The 22,964-nt window shown below is 45.5% G+C and overlaps 1 protein-coding gene across 5 annotated transcripts in view; it reads left to right on the forward strand.

Annotated features, from left to right (window-relative positions):
- The window catches only part of CAMSAP2 (calmodulin regulated spectrin associated protein family member 2), a 198,952-nt gene that overhangs the window by 98,369 nt on the left and 77,619 nt on the right, over window positions 1-22,964 (forward strand). For 3 of the 5 annotated variants that reach the window (XM_075617069.1, XM_075617066.1, XM_075617067.1), the window contains 3 exons: window positions 2,726-2,887; window positions 19,445-19,528; window positions 22,765-22,797. In XM_075617069.1, coding sequence (XP_075473184.1) covers window positions 2,726-2,887; window positions 19,445-19,528; window positions 22,765-22,797 — 279 coding nt within the window. The remainder of the gene's footprint in view (window positions 1-2,725; window positions 2,888-19,444; window positions 19,529-22,764; window positions 22,798-22,964) is intronic. The other 2 variants (XM_075617071.1, XM_075617070.1) reach the window with 1 other exon arrangement.

The raw sequence follows: 22,964 nt of genomic DNA on the forward strand, positions 1-22,964 counted from the left end.
CCCCTTCACTCTCTCTCTCCCCCCCTTTTTCTCCCCCCCTTTTTCTCCCCCCTTCTCTCTCCCCTTCTCTCTCTGCCCCTCTTCACTCTATCCCTCACTTCTCTCTCACATCACCCATTCTCCCCCTCCAGATGTGAGCTTCTATCTCACTCTCCACCACTTCTCCCCCTCACTTCTCTCCCCCCTTCTCTCTCTCTCCTCCCTTCTCTATCTCCCCCGTCCCTCTCTCTCCCCCGTCCCTCTCTCTCCCCCCCTTCTCTCTCTCCTCCCTTCTCTATCTCCCCCGTCCCTCTCTCTCTCCCCCGTCCCTCTCTCTCTCCCCCGTCCCTATCTCTCTCCCCCGTCCCTCTCTTTCTCTCCCGTCCCTCTCTCTCTCCCCGTCCTTCTCTCTACCCACGTCCCTATCTCTCCTTCCCTATCCCTTTCTCCCTTCCCTTCTCTCTCTCCCCCCTGTCCCTCTCTCCCCCTGTCCCTCTCTCTCCCCCCCTGTCTCTCTCTCTCTCCCCCCATCCCTCTCTCCACCTTGTCCCTTTCTCTCCACTGTTCCCTCCACCCGTCCCTCTCTCTCACCCCCCGTCCCTCTCTCACCCCCGTCCCTCTCTCACCCCCGTCCCTCTCTCTCACCCCATCCCTCTCTCTCACCCCCTGTCCCTCTCTCCCAACCTATCTCTTCTCCCCCTCTCTCTCTCCCCTCTTCTCTCTCCCCCTTCTCTCTCTCCCCCCTTTTCTCTCTCCCCCCCTTATCTCCCTCACTCCCCCTTCTCTCTCTTTCCCCTCCTCTCTCTCGAGCCCTTCTCCACCCCCTTTTCCCCACTCTCTCCGCCCTTTTTTCTCTCCCTCCTCTCTCTCTCTTCCCAGCTTCACTCTCTCTACCCCAATCTCTCTCTCCCCTTTCTCTGTCCCCCCTTCTCTCTCTTTTCATCCTTCTCTCTAACCCCTTCTCTCTTCTCCCCCCTCTCTCCCCTTTCTTCTCTATCTTCCCCCTTTCCCTATCTCCCCCTTCTGTCTCTTCCCAGCTTCACTCTTTCTCCCCCTTTCTCTCTCTCTCTCCCCGTTCTCTCTCTCTCTCTCCCCCTTTTCTCCCTTTCTCCCCCCTTTTCTCTCTCTCCCCCCTTTTCTCTCTCTCTCCCCTTTTCTTTCTCTCTCCCCCTTCTCTCTCTCCCCTTCTCTCTCTCCCTCGTCTCTTCCCCCTCGTCTCTTCCCCCTCTTCTTTTTCCCCACTTCTCTCTCTCCCCCACCCCTCTCTCTCTCCTTCCCACCCTTCTCTCTCCCCCCACCCTTCTCTCCCCCCACCCTTCTCTCCCCCCACCCTTCTCTCCCCCCACCCTGCTCTCTCTTCCCCCTTCTCTCTCCCACTTTCTCTCTCCTCCTTCTCTCGCTCTCCCCCTTCTCTCTCTGTTTGCTTTGAAATATAGTTACTATTCTATTACTGTAGCTAAGACCAAAGTAGAGTACTCGTTGACACTATTCTTACCCCATATAACCAATATCGCCTCTTATTACCACATTTAACCTCTCCCTATAACTCCTCCTATTACCCCATATAACCTCTCCCTATAACTCCTCCTATTACCCCATATAACCTCTCCCTATAACTCCTCCTATTACCCCATATAACCGCTCCCTATAACTCATCCTATTACCCCATATAACCTCTCCCTATAACTCCTATTACCCCATATAACCTCTCCCTATAACTCCTATTACCCCATATAACCTGTCCCTATAACTCCTCCTGTTACCCCATATAACCGCTCCCTATAACTCCTCTTTTTACCCCATATAACCTGTCCCTATAACTCCTCCTATTACCCCATATAACCGCTCCCTATAACTCCTCTTATTATCCCATATAACCGCTCCCTATAACTCCCCCTATTACCCCATATAACTGCTCTCTATAACTCCTCCTATTACCCCATATAACCTCTCCCTATAACTCCTCCTATTACCCCATATACCCTCTCCCTATAACTCCTCCTATTACCCCATATAACCTCTCCCTATAACTCCTCCTATTACCCCATATAACTGCTCCCTATAACTCCTCCTATTATCCCATATAACCGCTCCCTATAACTCCTCCTATTACCCCATATAACCGCTCCCTATAACTCCTCCTATTACCCCATATAACCGCTCCCTATAACTCCTTCTATTACCCCATATAAGCGCTCCCTATAACTCCTCCTATTACCCCATATAACTGCTCCCAGTAGCTCCAGGCTAGAGATGGGGAAGCGTGTGCTTGTCGGGTTTTATCCCGCTGCGTGTAATAAACACACGGTGCTCCCAGACACTGTATGATTGTTGGTAATTACCAGTGGAAGGAGGCTAATTAGAGGTGACGCGCTCCCTTGTAATGTTCGCAGCCATTCTAATAACTGTAATTAAGTCTTCTCAGCGTGCGCGTTTAACCGGTAAGTGCCTGGGGGCAGCGTGTCAATGAGATCCCGCCTGTGAAGTTATTATGGCGTCCCGCATTTAATATGACGCGTAGGTTTGATTCTGATCTGTGCTTGCAGCACAGCCGTCCCTCTCAGAACCTCTGCTTTAACCCATTAACCACGTCCCGGTCATTAGGTCACTTTGCTCTTACGTGGGACTGACCCTTTAACCCATTACATACGTCCCTGTCATTAGGTCACTTTGCTCTTACGTGGGATTGACCCTTTATCCCATTACATACGTGTCCTTGTCATGATGTCCATCTGTTTGTGTGTAGAGCGCGCACCTCGCCATGATGGACACGCTAATGATGGCATATACAGTGGAGATGGTCAGCATCGAGAAGGTGATCGCCTGCGTCCACAAGTACTCGCCCTTCTTCCAGACCGCCGACCTGCCCTATGACATTGAGGACGCCTTCATGTACTGGATCAACAAGGTACGGCCCCCCCAAATCCCAGTGGGTCATCAGAGGGGCAAGCGTTACCGGGATGGGAAAGGGTTAATAGCCAGAATTTTCCATTTTATATGAATGTGTTTAGGATTTATACAGCTTTATTTAGAGGTTAGTGCAGAGTAAGCCAGCACTGGGGCACAAATGTGTGTGTATATATATATATATATATATATATATATATATATATATATATATATATATATATATATATATATATACACAGTGGTTGACAAATCACCAAAAAATCTACTCGCCACCTAGTACCACACGTGTGCTGCTTGGGTCAATAGGAGCTCGCCACGATGTTAAATCCACTCGCCCGGGGCGTGCAAATGTATAGGTTTGTCGAACACTGTATATATATATATATATATAGGTCCGGAAATAATTGGACACTGATACAAGTTTTGTTATTTCGGCTGTGTACCAAAATAAATTCAAGTTACAGTTAAATAATGAATATGGGCTTAAAGTGCAGTCTATCAGCTTTAATTTGAGGGTATTCATATCCAAATTTATTGAAGGGTTTAGGAATTACATCTCTTAAATATGTAGTCCCCTCTTTTTCAAGGGACCAAAAGTAATTGGACAATTGACTCAAAAGCTGTTTCATGGACAGGTGTGGGCTATTCCTTCGTTATTTCATCATCAATTAAGCAGGTAAAAGGTCTGGAGTTGATTCCAGGTGTGGCATTCACATTTGGAAGCTGTTGCTGTGAACCCACAACATGTGGTCAAAGGAGCTCTCAATGCAAGTGAAACAGGGCATCCTTAGGCTGCAAAAAAAAGAAAATCCACCAGAGAGATAGCAGGAACATTAGGAGCGGCCAAATCAACAGTTTGGTACATTCTGAGAAAAAGGAACGCTCTGGTGAGCTCTGCAACACAAAAAGGGCTGGACGTCCACGGAAGACGACAGTGGTGGATGATCGTAGGATCCTTTCCATGATAAAGAAAAACCCCTTCACATCATCCAGCCAAGTGAAAAACACTCTCCAGGAGGTAGGCATATCATTATCCAAGTCTACCATAAAGAGAATGTGTGTAGCAGGGGGAATGAACCCCACAACGTCTGATGCTCAACACCCACACACAGGACTGGGTTTTAGTATGTAGGCAATGTCTGACCAATATGATGATAAAATGGCAACTCTGCTGACACATAAGCAATGTAAAATAAAGTCATAATGGACACGGGAAACAGACTAAATACCTGGGTGGGGGGCTAATACGCAGGGGATAGATAGAGACAGGAAAAGAAGCAGCCCAACGGATGCCCCTCTCGTGTACTCACGGATACTATCACCTGCTGCCCTTACCCGACCTGGTGTCTTCACTGCTCGTGTAGTCCTGCCGGTCCCAGATGAACAAGCGCCGCGCTTGTGGATGACGTCATCACCAGGAAGAGTTGTAATACTGGGACGGTAACAGCGTGATGTGCGCTCCGGCGCTCCTTGGTAACCCTGGAGGGCGGCTCCGTGCGCTCACGCTGTAAGGGAGACACGGCTCCCCTGTCAGCAAGTAGTTGCCTGCGTGCTCCAGCAAAAAATAGTAGTAGGTGAAGTGGTGTAAGCGGTCACAGCGACAGGAACTCAGCCATAAGGATAAATGAATAAAATCAGCTTTATTAAACTTGAATGCTGCACATCACAGGTGCTCTCTGTGATGTGCAGCATTCAAGTTTAATAAAGCTTACATAACTTCACCTACCATAAAGAGAAGACTTCACGAGAGAAAATATAGAGGGTTCACCACAAGGTGCAAACCATTCATAAGCCTGAAGAATAGAATGGCCAGATTACTGCCAAACAATAGCTAAAAAAGCCAGCCCAGTTCTGGAACAGCATTCTTTGGACAGATGAAACTAAGATCAACCTGTACCAGAATGATGGGAAGAAAAAAGTATGGAGAAGGCTTGGAATGGCTCATGATCCGAAGCATACCACATCATCTTTAAAACACGGTGGAGGCAGTGTGATGGCATGGGCATGCATGGCTTACAATGGCACTGGGTCACTAGTGTTTATTGATGATGTGACAGAAGACAGAAGCAGCCGGATAAATTCTGAAGTGTATAGGGATATATTGCCTGCTCAGATTCAGTCAAATTCAGCAAAGTTGATTGGACGGTGCTTCACTTTACAGATGTGTAACATACTGCGAAAGCAGCCCAGGAGTTTTTTAAGGCAAACAAGTGGAATATTCTGCAATGGCCGAGTCGATCACCTGATCTCAACCCGATCGAGCATGCATTTCACTTGCTGAAGACAAAACTTAAGGCAGAAAGACCCATGTACAAACAACAACTGAAGACAGCTGCAGTAAAGGCCTGGCAAAGCATCACAAAGGAGGAAACCCAGCGTTTGGTGATGTCCATGCTTCCAGACTTCAAGCAGTCATTGCCTACAAAGGATTCTCGACAAAGTATTAAAAATGAATATTTTATTTATGATTATGTTAATTGTCCAATTACATTTGAGCCCCTGAAATAAGGGACTTTGTATGAAAATGGTTGCAATTCCTAAACGTTTCATACGATATTTTTGTTCAACCCCTTGAATTAAAGCTGAAAGTCTGCACTTCTATTGCATCTTGGTTGTTTAATTTCAAATCCATTGTGATAGCGTACAGAGCCAAAATTATGAAAATTGTATCAGTGTCCAATTATTTCCGCACCTAACTGTATGTATGTATGTATGTATGTATATATACAGTTGTGTGAAAAAGAAAGTACACCCTCTTTGAATTCTATGGTTATACATATCAGGACATAATAACAATCATCTGTTCCTTAGCAGGTCTTAAAATTAGGTAAATACAACCTCAGATGAACAACACATAACATATTACACTGTCATGATTTATGTAACAAAAATAAAGCCAAAATGGAGAAGCTATGTGTGAAAAACTAAGTACACCCTTACTGCTTCCATAGGAATTAAGATGCTATGGGGCCTATTCAGTAAGTGTCTATAAGGCACTTATCGACCACTTATCGGCCAAAACGGCTACTCATATTCAGTAAGCTTCGATAAGTGGGCGATAACGGCCTGTATCGGCGAAAAATCTTATGACCAAAATCAAATCGCCGATTGAGCGGCGATAAGCCACTTATAGACAATATTCGGAATGATCCTAAACTCGCGCGATTCTAGTAGCCACGATTCGCCAATCGCCACCTATCGCCACACTAAAAAGGCGATCTTATCACCAATTCAATAAGCCACTACATTTTGGCAGATTGGTGGGGAGATGCATCGATAAATCGGGACTTAGAAAAATGTTGCCCTTTTTCCTGCATAGGATTGATGCCGGGGGTCTCCAGAGCTGATACACATTAATACCAGCACCGGAGCCCCCCGGCATGCACCCGATGCAGGAAAAAGGCATTTACAGCCACTTCATTACCTTAGCGGCTAACCGCTAAGGCAATGAAGGGGTTAACCACCCGTGCCAGGCTTATTGTGGGCAGCGGGGGTGGGTGAAGGGGGTATTTGGCCCTTGGTTGGTGTTTAGGCCTTGCGGGGGGGCGGGAGGGTTGCGGGTGGACTTAACCCCTTAATCACCTTAGCGGTTAATAACCGCTATAGTCATTAAGGGGTTAATCCACCCTGCCCCGCTACCCACCCGGGAGGCCTAACCACCCACCCCGGACTTACTATACCCACCCTTTACCCATTGAGTAGTATTGTGGTACATCATACTCATATAATAATAATATGGGCATGATAAGCCTCTATAGCACTCAATGGGCACCCTAATCACAATAAATTAATGCACCAGACACACAATAATAAAACATAACAAAACTCCAAAAAAACACACTTCACTAAATAAAAACAGTAGCCAGCTAATCAAATGAATACAAGCAATAACAACATCAACAATTAATTAATTAAACCATTAACCAATCAAACCAAGTAATTCCTAAAACAACTCGAAATGAATACAGTAGTAACATTAACCAATGAAACCAATTAATTTATACAACATTAATGAATTAATTGAAACATTAAATTACAAAGAAATAAATTAAAAAAATATCTGAAATAACCATTAAATGCATTAGCTAACATACAGTAATACATCATTAACTAAAAACGAAATACAATCACAAACATTTGATTTTAATCAAGCAGAAAAAGACCAAACAATGACATCCACATAATATATTGTAATTAAAAAAAAACAGCAGCAATACCAATCCAGAAATGCCCGCCAAATATAGTCATAATAATGTATTGATCTGTACCCTAAAGTGGTACAGATTAATATATTATCAGTCAATGTTCCCTCCACCCAAAAAAATCCAAAAACACATCTGTAGACGGACGTTCACAGAGGTACACAATTGGAGACTTTTATAAGGTGAAATTATAATAAGGCTTTATGGTGCCTTTTCCTTTTCATCAGGAAATCATCCAAACACAGAGGGGGGGGGGGGGGGAACAAAGCTTCTATTCACTTGGGAGTATATCTAGTGAAATCCTATGCAATTAATTCACATCTCCGTTAGTTTAGCATGTCTCGCAGCCCCAAAACATATAGCATGAAATAAGCAGATATAAGCAGTCTCTTAATAATGAAAGTCTTATCTGTTAGCTGCTGTAGAGTAAGCTTCTCTGCTCTCCTGGAACCGCACCCGTGCGTGCATAGAAAATCAGCAGTCTTATTAGATTAAAAAAAATTAGAAGTCTTATTTGGTGTCTTGAAATCAGCTATGCTGTGCAGAGCTCAAGACCGGTCAGCTCCAGAGATATGTGTTCTCTTGGTCAGTCTATCCTGGGAGACTCAAGAACACTCCTCTGTCTCCAAAGTTCAGCTCTCAGTCAGAGCTAAGGAGTCACTTCCTGTCTCAACAGACAGGCTTTTGTAAGCAATCAAATCAGGCAGGTGGTGTTTATTAATTGACTACCAGCAGTTAACCACCACACTGCTAGATTAAAGGCACATTACTTGAACAGGGATTACTCCCCTGTTACAACATCCAATGAAAAAACCTTTAAAAAAATGCATTTCCAAACATTCAATATATTACTTCTACCATTAGAAGCGATGGCCCTCCGACTCCCGGGGAAACAGGAAGCTCACGTACCTTGAAGGCCTCAAACAGCATCCGATGCCATCCGCCATGAAGATCCAGATCAGGTACCCAAATCTTGTTTCTTCTTTCTTTAATCACCTTCTTCTATCTTCATCTGTCACAATTTCTTGATCTTCTTTATCTTCTATCTTCATCTGTCAATCCAAAAGGCCCCATGGTAGATCCCAACCGATGTTGTCTCGTCGTCTTCTTGGGCTCAAATAAGGTGTCACGGCCATAAATAGGGCTTGTGACATCACATTTAGCCTCAAACTGGTTTAACAGCCATCTGATTGGCTGTTAAAACCATGTGCCGACTTAAAATTTTTTTTTTTTAATTACGTCACTTAAAGGGAATGATGCCGCCAATAAGAATGGCTGTGCTTCATTTGCCTTTAAGATGACGTCATTAAATCCAAGATGGCCGGTGTCCCATGGTATTTCAGACAATCAGATTGTGGAATTGGTTCCCACGATCTGATTGGCGGAAATACCATGAGACGCCGGCTTCGTGACGTCATCTTAAAGGCAAATGAAGCACAGCCATTCTGATTGGCTGGCATCATTCCCTTTGTGACGTCATTTAAAAAAAAAAAATTAAAGTCGGCACATGGTTTTATCAGCCAATCAGATGGCTGTTAAACAATTTTCGAGGCAAAATGTGATGTCACAAGCCCTATTTAAAGCCGTGACGCCTAATTTGAGCCCAAGAAGACGACGAGACAACATCAGTTGGGATCTACCATGGGGCCTTTTGGATTGACAGATGAAGATCAAGAAATGGTAACAGATGAAGATAGAAGAAAAGGTGATTAAAGAAAGAAGAAATAAGATTTGGGTACCTGAGCCGGATCTTCATGGCGGATGGCATCGGATGCTGTTTGAGGCCTTCAAGGTACGTGAGCTTCCTGTTTCCCCGGGAGTCGGAGCGCCACCGCTTCTAATGGTAAGTAATATATTGAATGTTTGTAAATGTTTCTTTTTACAGGTTTCTTCATTGGATGTGATTTCTTTTGGGGGGGAGCGGGAACATTGACTGATAATATATTAATCAGTACCACTTTAGGGTACAGATCAATATATTATTAGGACAATATTTGGTGGGCATTTCTGACTTTGTATTGCTGCTGTTTTTTGCAATGTTAGTTTATTATGTGGATGTAATTGTTTAATATTTTTCAGTTTGATTGAAATAAAATGTTGGCAATTTGTTTTTCTTTTTTAATGAAGGGTGTATTGTGTTGGCTAATGCGTTAAATGGTTGTTTCTGATATGTTTTTATTTTATTTATTTTGTAGTTTAATGTTTCAATTAATTCATTAATTTTGTATTAATTAATTGTTTCATTGGTTATTGTTACTATTAATTTCGAGTTGGTTTAGTAATTGATTGGTTTGATTGGTTACTATTTGAAATAATTCCGAGTTGTTTTAGGAATGAATTGTTTTGATTGGCTAATGGTTTAATTAATTAATTGGTGATCTTGTTTTTGCTTGTATTCATTGGATTAGCTGGCTACTGTTTTTATTTAGGGAAGTGCGTTTTTTTGGAGTTTTTGAATTTTTTATTATTGTGTGTTTGGTGCATTAATGTATTGTGATTAGGGTGCCCATTGAGTGCTTTAGAGGCGTATCATGCCCATATTATTATTATATGGGTATGATGTACCACTATACTACTCAATGGGTATAGTCAGTCCGGGGTGGGTGCTTAGGCTTCCCGGGTGGGTAGCGGGGCAGGGTGGGATAACCCCTTAATTTCTATAGCGGTTATTAACTGCTAATGTGATTAAGGGGTTAGGGGCCATTAGAATGTCTTTATTATGTATGTATGCTTTCTGGAACGGAGGACAGAGGGACCAGCTGGTGTGGTAAGTAGAACTGCCTTTATTTATTTTATTGATGCATGCTGATGTTGGGTTTAATATTGGGCAAATAATCTATTATCCATATCTGGATAATAGTTATTTTGCCTATTACTGTGTGTGTTTGGGCGGAGGGGGGATTGAAATGTAGGCCATGTTTATTTGTTAGCATACAGGGTTGGTACCGTAGGTCTGCGGGGACCTCTGGAGACCACCTGAGGACTCCCCAGACGCCCACGGGTACAAGCCTGCGGACCTGTGGGGAAGAACCAAGGGCCCCACAGACCCTTAGGGACCACCCAAGGGCCCCCAGATCCCTTTGGGAACCACCCGAGGACCCTCAGACACCTATGGGGCTGACCCGGGGCGCCCCAGACACCCGCGGGCCCCCCAGACACCCGCGGGCCCACCCGTCGAGACACCATTTGGGGTCCGCGGTGACCTGCGGGGACCACCTGGAAGACCACGGCGCCTGACGGGAACCACCCGTAGGCCTCCAGACCCTGTGGGCACCCCCCTCTGGTGCACTGTGGGGCCTGCGAACACCCGTCGGGACCACCGGGGACTACCGTAGGTCGGGGGTATGAATCCTGTGTATTAAAAAATAAATAATGGTTTTACATTATGGAGGGACACGGGGGGGGGGGGGGGTGTATTGATGTTTATTACATAGTTTTAAATATACATTTCTTTCATAGTGTAGATGTGCAGGGGGTCTCCGGAGCTGAAGCGTTGGTTTTATGTCCGAGGACCCCCTGCTTCCCAAGATACAGGCCCCATTATGGGGTGCCGGTATCCCTCTGCATTTAAATGTCCCGTGTCACGTGACCGGGACATTTCAAAGCATTGGAGATACCGGCACCCCATAAAGAGGCCTGTATCTTGGGAAGCAGGGGGTCCCCGGATCTCAAACCAACGTGGTTCAGCTCCGGAGACCCCCTGCACATCTATACTATGAAAGAAATGTATATTAAAAAACATAATTTGCGGGCGAGTTTTTTGCTGGCAGAGGCGGCTCTCTCAGAGCAGCTCTCTCTGCAGCAGAAATGTATCGCCAGGTTAGGCCTTTTCAGAGGGTCGATGCTATCGCTGGCAGCAAATCGCTCGTTTTGGGAATTTTGCTATGAACGGTAATGAAGGCTTGCTGAATACCATGATAGCAACGCTCAAAAAAAACGGCGATTTAAATGCCATGGAGATCATTTTTATCAACCTTTACTGAATAAGGCCCTAAGTAGCAGACAGGTGCTGCTAATCAAATGCCCTTGATTAATTGATCATCAACAAGTGTGACCACCTCTATAAAAGCCGAAGTTTTCGCAGTTTGCTGGTCTGGAGCATTCAGTTGTGTGTTAACACAATGCCAAGGAGGAAAGACATCAGCAATGATCTTAGAGAAGCAATTGTTGCTACCCATCAATCTGGGAAGGGTTATATGGCCATTTCCAAACAATTTAAAGTCCATCATTCTACAGTGAGAAAGATTATTCAAAAGTGGAAAACATTCAAGACAGTTGCTAATCTTCCCAGGAGTGGACGTCCCAGCAAATTCACTCCAAGGTCAGGCCGTGCAATGCTCAGAGAAATTGCAAAAACCCAAGAGTTACATCTTAGACTCTACAGGCCTCAGTTAGCATGTTAAATGTTAACGTTCATGACAGTACAATTAGAAAAAGACAGAACAAGTATGGTTTGTTTGGAAGGGTTGCCAGGAGAAAGCCTCGTCTCTCTAAAAAGGACATGGCAGCACGGCTTAGGTTTGCAAAGTTGCATCTGAAAAAACCACAAGACTTTTGGAACAATGTGCTTTGGACAGACGAGACCAAAGTGGAGATGTTTGGCCATAATGCACAGCGCCACGTTTGGCGAAAACCAAACACAGCATATCAGCACAAACACCTCATACCAACTGTCAAGCACGGTGGTGGAGGGGTAATGATTTGGGCTTGTTTTGCAGCCTCAGGTCCTGGGAACCTTGCAGTCATTGAGTCGACCATGAACTTCTCTGTATACCAAAGTATTCTAGAGTCAAATGTGAGGCCATCTGTCCAACAGCTAAAGCTTGGCCAAAATTGGGTCATGCAACAGGACAATGATCCCAAGCATACCAGCAAATCTACAACAGAATGGCTGAAAAAGAAAAGAATCAAGGTGTTGCAATGGCCCAGTCAAAGTCCAGACCTCAACCCGATTGAAATGCTGTGGCTGGACCTTAAGAGAGCTGTGCATAAACAAATGCCCACAAACCTCAATGAACTGAAGCAACGTTGTAAAGAAGAGTGGGCCAAAATTCCTAAACAATGATGTGAGAGACTGATAAAGTCATATAGAAAACGATTACTTCAAGTTATTACTGCTTAAGGTGGTTCTACAAACTATTGAATCATAAGGTGTACTTAGTTTTTCACACATTGGCTTCTCCATTTTGGCTTTATTTTTGTTAAATAAATTGTGACACGGTGTAATATGTCATGTGTTGTTCATCTGAGGTTGGATTTACCTAATTTTAAGACCTGCTAAGGAACAGATAATTGTTATTATGTCCTGATATGTAAAACAATAAAATTCAAAGAGGGTGTACTTTCTTTTTCACACAATTGTATGTATGTATATATACATATACATATATATATATGTATGTAAGTACTGTGTGTGTGTGTATATATATATATATATATATATATATATATATATATATATATGCAAATATAGCTGTATGCTCATCTGCATGTCTTAGGCAGGTCTGCAACCCCGCCTTTCCCCATTATCACCCAGCATACAGCACTTCCACTGCAGCAAGGGATTCTGGGAAATGACATGCAAATGAGCACACAGTGTCACTTTTTGCCTCAATAACCATTTTTAACATGGTTCCCTATAGGCGGGGTTGCAGACCTGCCTAAGACATGCAGATGTGCATACAGCTATATTTGCATATATATATATATATATATATATATATATATATATATATATATATATATATATATATATATATATATACACACACACACAGTACTTACATACATATATATATATGTATATACATAGCATACAGCTATATTTGCATATTTGCTTTCCTGTGGAGGGTTTTTGTCACTTTTTTTACTCACCATAACTTAACTCAGTATTATGGTTTATATATATATTATATATATATATATATATATGTATATATATATATATATATATATAGACCATACGATACCGGTTGCAACACGACATCAAGGGACAGCACGCAGGTAAGTAAATCATGAATTTTCTATATTTGATAGAAGACACAAAAACCGACGTTTCGGTCCCCCAGTGGGTTTTTGTGTCTTCTATCAAATATAGAAAATTCATGATTTACTTACCTGCGTGCTGTCCCTTGATGTCGTGTTGCAACCGGTATCGTATGGTCTGTTATTGCTTTATGGGATAAGCACCAAAACTTATTTACTTGCATATGGTGTGCCGGCTGTGCATTGGATTATATATAAATAAATATATATATATGTGTGTGTGTGTAGAGGTATCTGTATCGTGTTACCCGAGCTTAATAATCAAAAACGAATTGTCGATACCGTTCTGTGGCTAACAAAATGCTTTTATGTGTACGAGCTTTCGAGATACACTGATCTCTTCTTCCGGCGATGTTACATTGGATAAAGCAAGAAAGGTTTTTACTTAAAAAAGTGCATCCTGGAATGTATCTGACTGAAGCCTATCCCTCCCCCCTGTGCAGTATGCGATTTATGACTTAAGGTGTTAAATGGTCCCTGAATGTAAGTGATGGAAGAGTGTGTGTGTGTGTGTGTGTGTGTGTATGTGTGTAAATATACATTTATAAAGTGCCCACAGTGTATACAGCCCTTTACAAAAGGTGTGTGGGAGTGTATACTAATGGTGTAAGTAGGTGTAGAAATGTAAGAGGGTGTTGCATTACTATTAATGTGTGTAGATACTATGTGTTCCCTATTGGTATATAGGGATATAATTACATTGTACATATGTATGTGTAAGAGACAGCTCTGTGTGCATTCATATAGTGCCGTATGTACAGTATAGTATGTACAGTATAGACATGGCCTTTAGCACTCATGCAACCATCTACAGTCAAGCCATACGATACAACCGGATATGCTCCGACACAACAGACAGAGACCAGCCGATTACAGCCTTGAGATCGGATTTCATAAACCGTTGATTTAACCACAGAATTGTAGACCAGCAAATCTACAAAATCACCAGAATACCAAGAAGTGATCTCCTTGAATACAGACAGAAAGAGACAAGTGACAGGGTACCTTTGATGGTCACATATAACCCACACCTAGAAGCCCTACGCAAGATCACCAGGGAACTACAACCCATTCGCCAGGAAGATACAAGACTGCAACAGGTCTTCCCTGAAACACCCTTATTATCATACAGACAACCTCATAATCTCAAGAAAATGATGGTGAGGAGTAAAGTATTCAACAGTACAACTGAATGCGGGACAAGACCATGCCAGGACGTAAGATGCAAAACCTGCGCAATGCTCCACACAGCGGACACAATACAAATACCACACAGGAATCTGGAGTACAAAATCAGAGGAAGGTTCACCTGTTCCATCAGCAATGTCGTGTACCTCATCGTGTGCATGAAATGCCCAGGGGGCTGCTACTGCATAGGTGAGACGGGACAGGGGCAGGGGCTAAACAAGAGAATGAATCTTCATCGCCACAGCATCACACGCGGAACAAGAGACAGTCCTATTGGTGAACATTTCTCTGACTCTGGCCATAAGATGAACGATCTGAGGGTGGCCATACTCAAGGGTAATCTTAGAACCCCGGAAGAGAGACGGCTGCATGAATACAAATGTATGCAACTGTCCGGGACACTTAGCGGTGGCCTAAACCGAGACCGCAGTTTCATGAATCACTTCCCAGACACAAGATAACTCTCTTCCCGTGAATGCTAAATGCCATGTCTATACACACTGCGCTATATAAATGCACACACAGCTTTCTCTTACACATACATATCTACAATGTAATTATATCCCTATCTATATATATAAAACTGAAAATCTTGGTTGTGAGTGTCTGTAGACCATTTAATTGGTCCGTCTGTAAGTCCATCCGTCGGCCCTCCCACGGTTCTCATTGGTCGGTGTGTCTCGCCCCCCCTGTGTGTCCCGCCCCCCCACTACTCTCATTGGTCGGTGCACTCTTACCCAGGACTCCCCAACCCCCAGGCACACTGCTGCTGCCTGAGGTGAGGAAATGCTCCATGGTGGTGGTGTCGGCTGTTGCTGCTGGGGGCAGGCTTAATTGAGACTGTGAGTTTTTGCTACCCCCCCAGCTCTGTTTTTGCCCACCCCAACTCCGTTTTTGCCCCCCCCCCCAGCTCCGTTTTTGCCCCGCCAGCTCCGTTTTTGCCCTCCCCAGCCCCATTTTTGCCACCCAACTCCGTTTTTGCCCCCCCCCCAGCTCCATTTTTTTCCCCTCCAGCTCCGTTTCCCCCCCAGCTCCGTTTTTGACCCCCCACCCCTAGCTCCGTTTTTGACCCCCACCACCAGCTCCGTAGCCCTGTTTTTGCCCCCCCAGCTCCGTTTTTTGCCCCCCGACACCCGAAACACACAGTGACACACAGACACACAGACACACACACACTGACACACACACAGTGATACACACACAGTGACACCCCCCTCACCCCCCGCCCCTGCCTTCCCCTCCCCTGCCTTCTCCCTCGCCCCTGCCTTCCCCCCGCCCCTTCCTTCTCCCCTGCCTTCCCCCCAGCCCCTGCCTTCCACCCCCTGCCTTCCCCCCGTCCCTGCCTTCCCCTCCACCCCTGCCTTCCCCCAGCCCCTGCCTTCCCCCCCTGGCTTCCCCCCGCCCCTGCCTTCCACCCTCCTGCCTCCCCCCCCGCCCCTGCCTTCCTCCCCGCCCCTGCCTTCCTCCCTGCCTCTGCCTTCCCCCAGCCCCGGCCTTACCCCCCCCTGCACCCCTGCCTTCCCCCCCACTCCTGCCTCCCCCTACCTCCCCATGCCTTCCCCCCCCAGCCTTCCCCCAGCCCCTGCCTCCCCCCCCCAGCGCCCCTGCCTTCCCCCCCCAGCGCCCCTGCCTTCTCCCCTTCCCCCCGCCTTCCCCCCCCAGCGCCCCTGCCTTCTCCCACTCCCCCCGCCTTCCCCCCCCGCCCCGCCTCCCCCCCCAGCGCCCCTGCCTTCTCCCCCCCAGCTTTACCCCCCCAGCGCCCTTGCCTTCTCCCCTTCCCCCCCACCTTCCCCCCCCCAGCACCCCTTCCTTCTCCGTCCTCCCACCCCGCCTTCCCCCCCCAGCGCCCCTGCCTTCTCCCCCCCCACCGCCCCGCCTTCTCCCCCCCTGCCTTCTCCCGCCCATGCCTTCTCCCCCTCCGCCCCTGCCCCCCCCCCACACACCCCTACCTTCCCTACCAGCCGCCGACTGCACTCATCAGACACCCGCCGCCTCACACCCGCTCACACCCTAGCGGGACCCCCACCCACAGCCAGCACTCACTACCCACCCGCCACCCGTACTGAACACCCACCCGCCGCCTCACACCCGCTCACACCCTAGCGGGACACACACCTCACATTTTTACATCACTTATGTCACCAAAATATACATTATAATGTGGTGTCTTTACAATAAACCATTTTTAAACAACAACATCGTATTACATTTTCTTCCATGTTTCTTTTCAACATCATTATACAACCTTTCCACCAAATAGTCATCCTATTGTTCCCCTATTTATACATAATACTACCTACAGTATTACGGATTTACATCCCGGGCAACGCCGGGTATATCAGCTAGTATACCAATAGGAACCACATAGTATCTACACACATTAATAGTAATGCAACACCCTCTTACATTTCTACACCTACTTACACCATTGGTATACACTCCCACACACACCTTTTGTAAAGCGCTGTATACACTGTGGGCACTTTATAAATTTATATTTACACACATACACACACACACTCTTCCATCACTTACATTCAGGGACCATTTAACACCTTAAGTCATAAATCGCATACTGCACAGGGGGGAGGGATAGGCTTCAGTCAGATACATTCCAGGATGCACTTTTTTAAGTAAAAACCTTTCTTGCTTTATCCAATGTAACATCGCCGGAAGAAGAGATCAGTGTATCTCGAAAGCTCGTACACATAAAAGCATTTTGTTAGCCACAGAACGGTATCGACAATTCGTTTTTGATTTTAATATATATATATATATATATATATATATATATATATATATATATATATATATATATATCTCAAAAAAACACAAATAAAGTAGCGCTTAACTTGTGTGCTGGGGCAAGGGAATAATTGGAGCTGGTATGCGTATTAATCAGTGAAACTAATGATATGTGAAGTGATAAAGAAGTGCTAGATAAGCAAATACAATACAAAGTGACAATACATAATGAACAAAGTGAATAAATAATATCAGACCAGTCCCAAAGTGATAGTGAATATATGAAGTCCAACCCCGGAAAGCAGTCCCTTATGGGGCAGACAGCTGCTTCTGAGCGGTCTCAGACTGATCACCATGAATACCTAAAAAGGAAGAAAGAAGCGCCAGCTCTATAGCATAATACTGTACAGGCAGTCCTCATTTTACAACGCTTCGCTTTACAACGAATGGCTTATCCAACGCTGTGCAATGCATACCTATGTTCATTTTTACAACGCCAAAATGGCTTATCCAACGCTCTTACGACGCTTTGCAACGTTGTGTATGTGTGTATATATATATACACATTCACATAAACAACGTTGCAAAGCGTCGTAAGAGCGTATATATATTATATAATATTATATTATACTATATAATATATTATTTATTATGTTATATTCTATATATAATACAGTATATACACTATGTTATGTATGTGTGTGCTGCATATCTTATTGTCTGCATAAAATATTTGGTGTATTTTAGTGTTAAAAATGCCTTCAGGAACGGAACCTTTCATTTAAACAGTGTTCCTATGGGAAAACGTGTTTCGCTTTACAACGTCTCGCTATTCAACGCCATTTTGAGTAACGCATTGTGTTGGATAACCGAGGACTGCCTGTATTTGCAATTTATTGGAGATAAAAGAGTTAAGTTTACAGGATTTACACTCACATGATGATGTTACTCCGGTGCTGCCCGCAGACCAGACCCGTCCCTTATACTGAGGTGGGGACGAATATATACACGCACCCGCAGCAGAAGGAGCGTGTCCGGAGTGTGGTGTTTTGGCGTTGCCAGGCCAGGTGAAAATAGCTGTAGCAATACTTGCCGGTACTGGTACAAGAAGAGACATCGTGTTGCCGTTAGCCAAGGTCAGGGCGAGGAGAGATCCGGAAGGTCGGTGTCAAAGCTGAGGTCGAGGAGCGTGAGAAGCAGTGAGGTCAAGTGAGAGCCGAGGTCCAGAGCCAGAGAGTGAAGTCCACCAAGCCGGGTCGTAACCTGAATAACGAAGAGAGAGAGAGCCAGAATAGACGTCCGCTAGAAGAAACTATGTCGAGCGATGAGAGAGTGGCAAGACAGGCAATATATAGTGCGGCTGACCAATCGGGAGCGGGGGCAGGCCTGGAGGAGTGCGTGGAGCTGTCCTGGATAGGTCCCCTTGATTGGCAGACAGGTGAGCAAGTTTGGTCAGGGGAAATAGCCTATATGTTAGTTGGGGGCGTGGTTTCACTGCTAGTGCAGTAAATAAATGACCTTCACCCGGCGCGCGCTGTCCACGCGCGCGCCCGGGACTAATGGCAGCCGCGAGAGAGGGAAGAGACTGCGGAGCAGAGGCGGGCCGCTGGAGAGGGCGGGGACACCCCAGGACAACGGGAGGTGGCTGGCACCGGCGAGGGGGAAGTCTTACGGCAGCGGGAGCAGCAGAAGGTAAGGGAGATACACGCTGCGGCTGCCGAGACCCCCTAGTCCTCACAGATGGTTGAAAACACCTTCAGTTGGGAGAAATGTAGATAAGGCGCCACCAGTGCAGGAACGGGTCCAGTGCCAGCTGTGTGGGTGTCTTGTCACGCCTCCGCTGTGATGAGCCTTAGGATGGGTCGTGTATGATGACATGGGACCACCGCAGGGTTCCTCCGTATACACGGCACCTCAGCAAGGGCAGCAGACTTCCCGGCTCTTGACAGCGTGTCTAATGTCCCGCAGTGTGTGTGGTAACGGATAGGAGCTCCACACCGTGATTCCGTTTGGAAGAGCGCCAATAGTGTCCCGAAGCGTTTTGGGGCGGCGTAACACGCCACCCACACAGCTGACACTGGATCCGTTCCTGCACTGGCTACACTTTATCTACATTTCTCTCAAATGAGTGTGTTTTTAACCATCATGTGAGTGCAAGTCTTGTAGACTTAACTCTTTTATCTCCAATAAATTGAATATACAGTATTATTCTATAGAGCTGGCACTTCTTTATTTATATATATATATATATATATATATATATATATAATATATATAGTGTGTGTGTATATATGTTTTTAGACAGGTACATGCATATAGTTGGGTTACCTCCGTGTGCTGCAGTATTAGGAGTATTGTACGTTTCAATGTTTCAGGTAAACGGGCACCTGAAAGGGATCATTGAACAAGAGAAAAGAAGAAAAGAAGAGCAGAGCCCGGAGCCCTTCACAGGGCAGAAGGTAAGCGAGAGTCCTTGGGAGTTATTATATATATACATATATATATACATATATATATATATATACGCTGAGTATAATACAAAGAGGTCAAAGTTACAAGAGAAAATATTACTATCCAGGTCTGCAGAATTATAGCCATACAATTATACATGTCATGTAATTCCTCCCACTCTGCCATATAACCCCTCCTACTCCCACATATAGCCCCTCCCCTAACCACTCCCTTTAACTCCTCCTCTTACCCTATATAACCGCTCCCTATAACTCCTCCTATTACTCATATAACCGCTCCCTATAACTCCTCCTATTACCCCATATAACCGCTCCCTATAACTCCTTCTATTACCCCATATAACCTCTCCCTATAACTTCTAACAATAATTCCTCCTATTACCCCATATTACCCTATTACCCTCCTATTACCCCATATAACCGCTTCCTGTGACTCCTCCTATTACCCCATATAACCTCTCCCTAGAACTCCTCCTATTACCCCATATAACCGCTCCCTATGACTCCTCCTATTACCCCATATATTCTCTCCCTATAACTCCTATTACCCCATATAACTTCTCACAATAATTCCTCCTATTACCCCATATAACCGCTTCCTGTAACTCCTCCTATTACCTCCATATAACCTCTCCCTGTAACTCCTCTTATTACCCCATATGTTCTCTCCCTATAACTTCTTCTATTACCCCATATAACTTCTCACTATAACTCCTCCTATTACCCCATATAACCGTACCCTATATCTCTTCCTACTACCCCATATAACCACTCCCTATATCTCTTCCTACTACCCCATATAACCACTCCCTATAACTCCTCCTATAACCCCATATAACCGCTCCCTATAACTCCTCCTATTACCCCATATAACCCCTCCCTATAACTCCTCCTATTACCCCATATAACCCCTCCCTATAACTCCTCCTATTACCCCGTATAACCCCTCCCTATAACTCCTCCTATTACCCCATATAACCTCTCCCTATAACTCCTCCTATTACCCCATATAACCCCTCCCAATAACTCCTCCTATTACCCCATATAACCTCTCCCTTTAACTCCTCCTATTACCCCATATAACCGCTCCCTATAACTCCTCCTATTACCCCATATAACCGCTCCCTATAACTCCTCCTCTTACCCCATATAACCTCTCCCTATAACTCCTCCTATTACCCCATATAACCTCTCCCTATACCTCCTCCTATTACTCCATACAACACCTCCCCATACCTCCTCCTATTACCCCATATAACCGCTCCCCATACCTCCTCCTATTACCCCGTATAACCCCTCCCTATACCTCCTCCTCTTACCCCATATAACCTCTCCCTATAACTCCTCCTATTACCCCATATAACCTCTCCCTATACCTCCTCCTATTACTCCATACAACACCTCCCCATACCTCCTCCTATTACCCCATATAACCGCTCCCCATACCTCCTCCTATTACCCCGTATAACCCCTCCCTATAACTCCTCCTATTACCCCATATAACCGCTCCCTATAACTCCTCCTATTACCCCGTATAACCGCTCCCTATAACTCCTCCTATTACCCCATATAACCGCTCCCTATAACTCCCCCTATTACCCCATATAACCTCTCCCTATACCTCCTCCTCTTACCCCATATAACCTTTCCCTATAACTCCTCCTATTATCCCATATAACCGCTCCCTATAACTCCTCCCATTACCCAATATAACCTCTCCCTATAACTCCTCCTATTACTCCATACAACCTCTCCCCATACCTCCTCCATGGGGGAAGCAGGATGCCAGGTTGTATAGGGAGAGGTACTAGTTGGTGATGGGATTTGATAGACCGTTGGTGAGACTTCTCCTGCCTGCAGTTTCACGGAGCCCGGGCTGGGTGTTAATTCCCATTCAAGTCAATAAAAGTTGACTTTCCCTTAACCTGTAACGCAGAGGTTCTCAACTCCAGTCCTCAAGCCACCCTAACAGGTCAGGTTTTCAGGATATCACAGCTTCAGCATAGGTGGCTCAATCAGTCCTGGCTTCAGACTGAGCCACTGATTGAGCCACCTCTGCTGAAGCTGGGATATCCTTAAAACCTGACCTGTTAGGAGCTCTTGAGGACTGGAGTTGAGAACCCGTGCCGTAACGGGTTGTTGAATCTGTGGGCTGGAGTGCTGTTCAGTTCTGGAGACCATATCTCCAGGAAGACATCCACTGGAGATGGTGCATCGATGGGCTATTAAAATGGGGCATGGTGTCCACCAGCGATCTTCATCTCCTTCTCCAAAGGGCCAGATCAGAAAACATTTAGAAGTAGAAGAGCCAAAAGCTTACTGCAATGTTCTTTTAGGTTGAAAAGCATGAAAGTAATGTTTCCAAGCCCTGCCAGCATGTAAAACACCTGTATCATGCATGTTTACATGACCTGTACATAAAGTGGTGTTTGCTGTTGGGGAGCATGGGGTCTCTGACTTGAACCACATTGGTTTCAGCTCTGGGGACCATCTGCAGCCCCAGATACGTCCATCTGAAGGGGCTACCGGCTCGGGACGGGAGTAACACTAAGACATACTCACCGTCACGTTACTGGGAGATAACACCACATGATGCTACAATAACGTGACGGTGACCCCATGCTAATAACATGTACAACGGACGCTGCGTCTGCATATAATTAGCAGTGAGGATACACGGTAACCCCAGGGAACATCACGCCCGCTCCTGCTTTACGTCATATCCCGTTATGAGCCCGGATTTAACAGCGCTTAGTTGACTTACTATAAACTCCAAAAATACAACATGGCCGACAGGGTTGGCTGGGATGTTGGCGGGACTCGGTGCAGTGAGGTTTTGGCAGGGGCCTCTTACCTTCTCCGGAGCGGCATCTCCATGATAACGCGACTGCAGGGGGAGATGGTAAGAAGCCCCACGCTCTCTCCCGGTGATCCCGCGGCGTTCGGTGGAAGCCGACCCTGCTGACCGATTCTAAGACTCATGAACAGAACAAAGACTCACCCGATCCGTTGTTATTGCCTCATCAATGCTTCATTCTTAACAGCAACACCACCATCTTGTGTCATTGTCACGGGGCCTGTATAAGGCTGGGACATCCTCTCTGGCAGGCTGTATTACCATTTATTCTGGGATGCTACGGCAGCTTCATATAGCACATGGTGATTCCTCCTTTCTCTCGCTTCTCTCTCCCTCCCTGGCTCACCCCGTATTTCTCCCTCCGAAGTCTTCTTCCAAATGGTTTTGGAAACTGGTCCCTGTAAGTTTCGCTCCACTTCTTTGCTTTGTCACCTGTGGTCTTTGTGTTAGAGAGATCGGCATGCATCCTGGAGATGGGCGAATGTGGCCACATTCCACGCACTTTTCCTCGTCCTTTTTAATTTCTGTAAAAACAACACATCGATTTGAGAGTTTTTTAATTTTAGA

The sequence above is a fragment of the Ascaphus truei genome, chromosome 10 (genome assembly GCF_040206685.1).
Source record: "Ascaphus truei isolate aAscTru1 chromosome 10, aAscTru1.hap1, whole genome shotgun sequence".
NCBI lineage: Eukaryota > Metazoa > Chordata > Amphibia > Anura > Ascaphidae > Ascaphus > Ascaphus truei.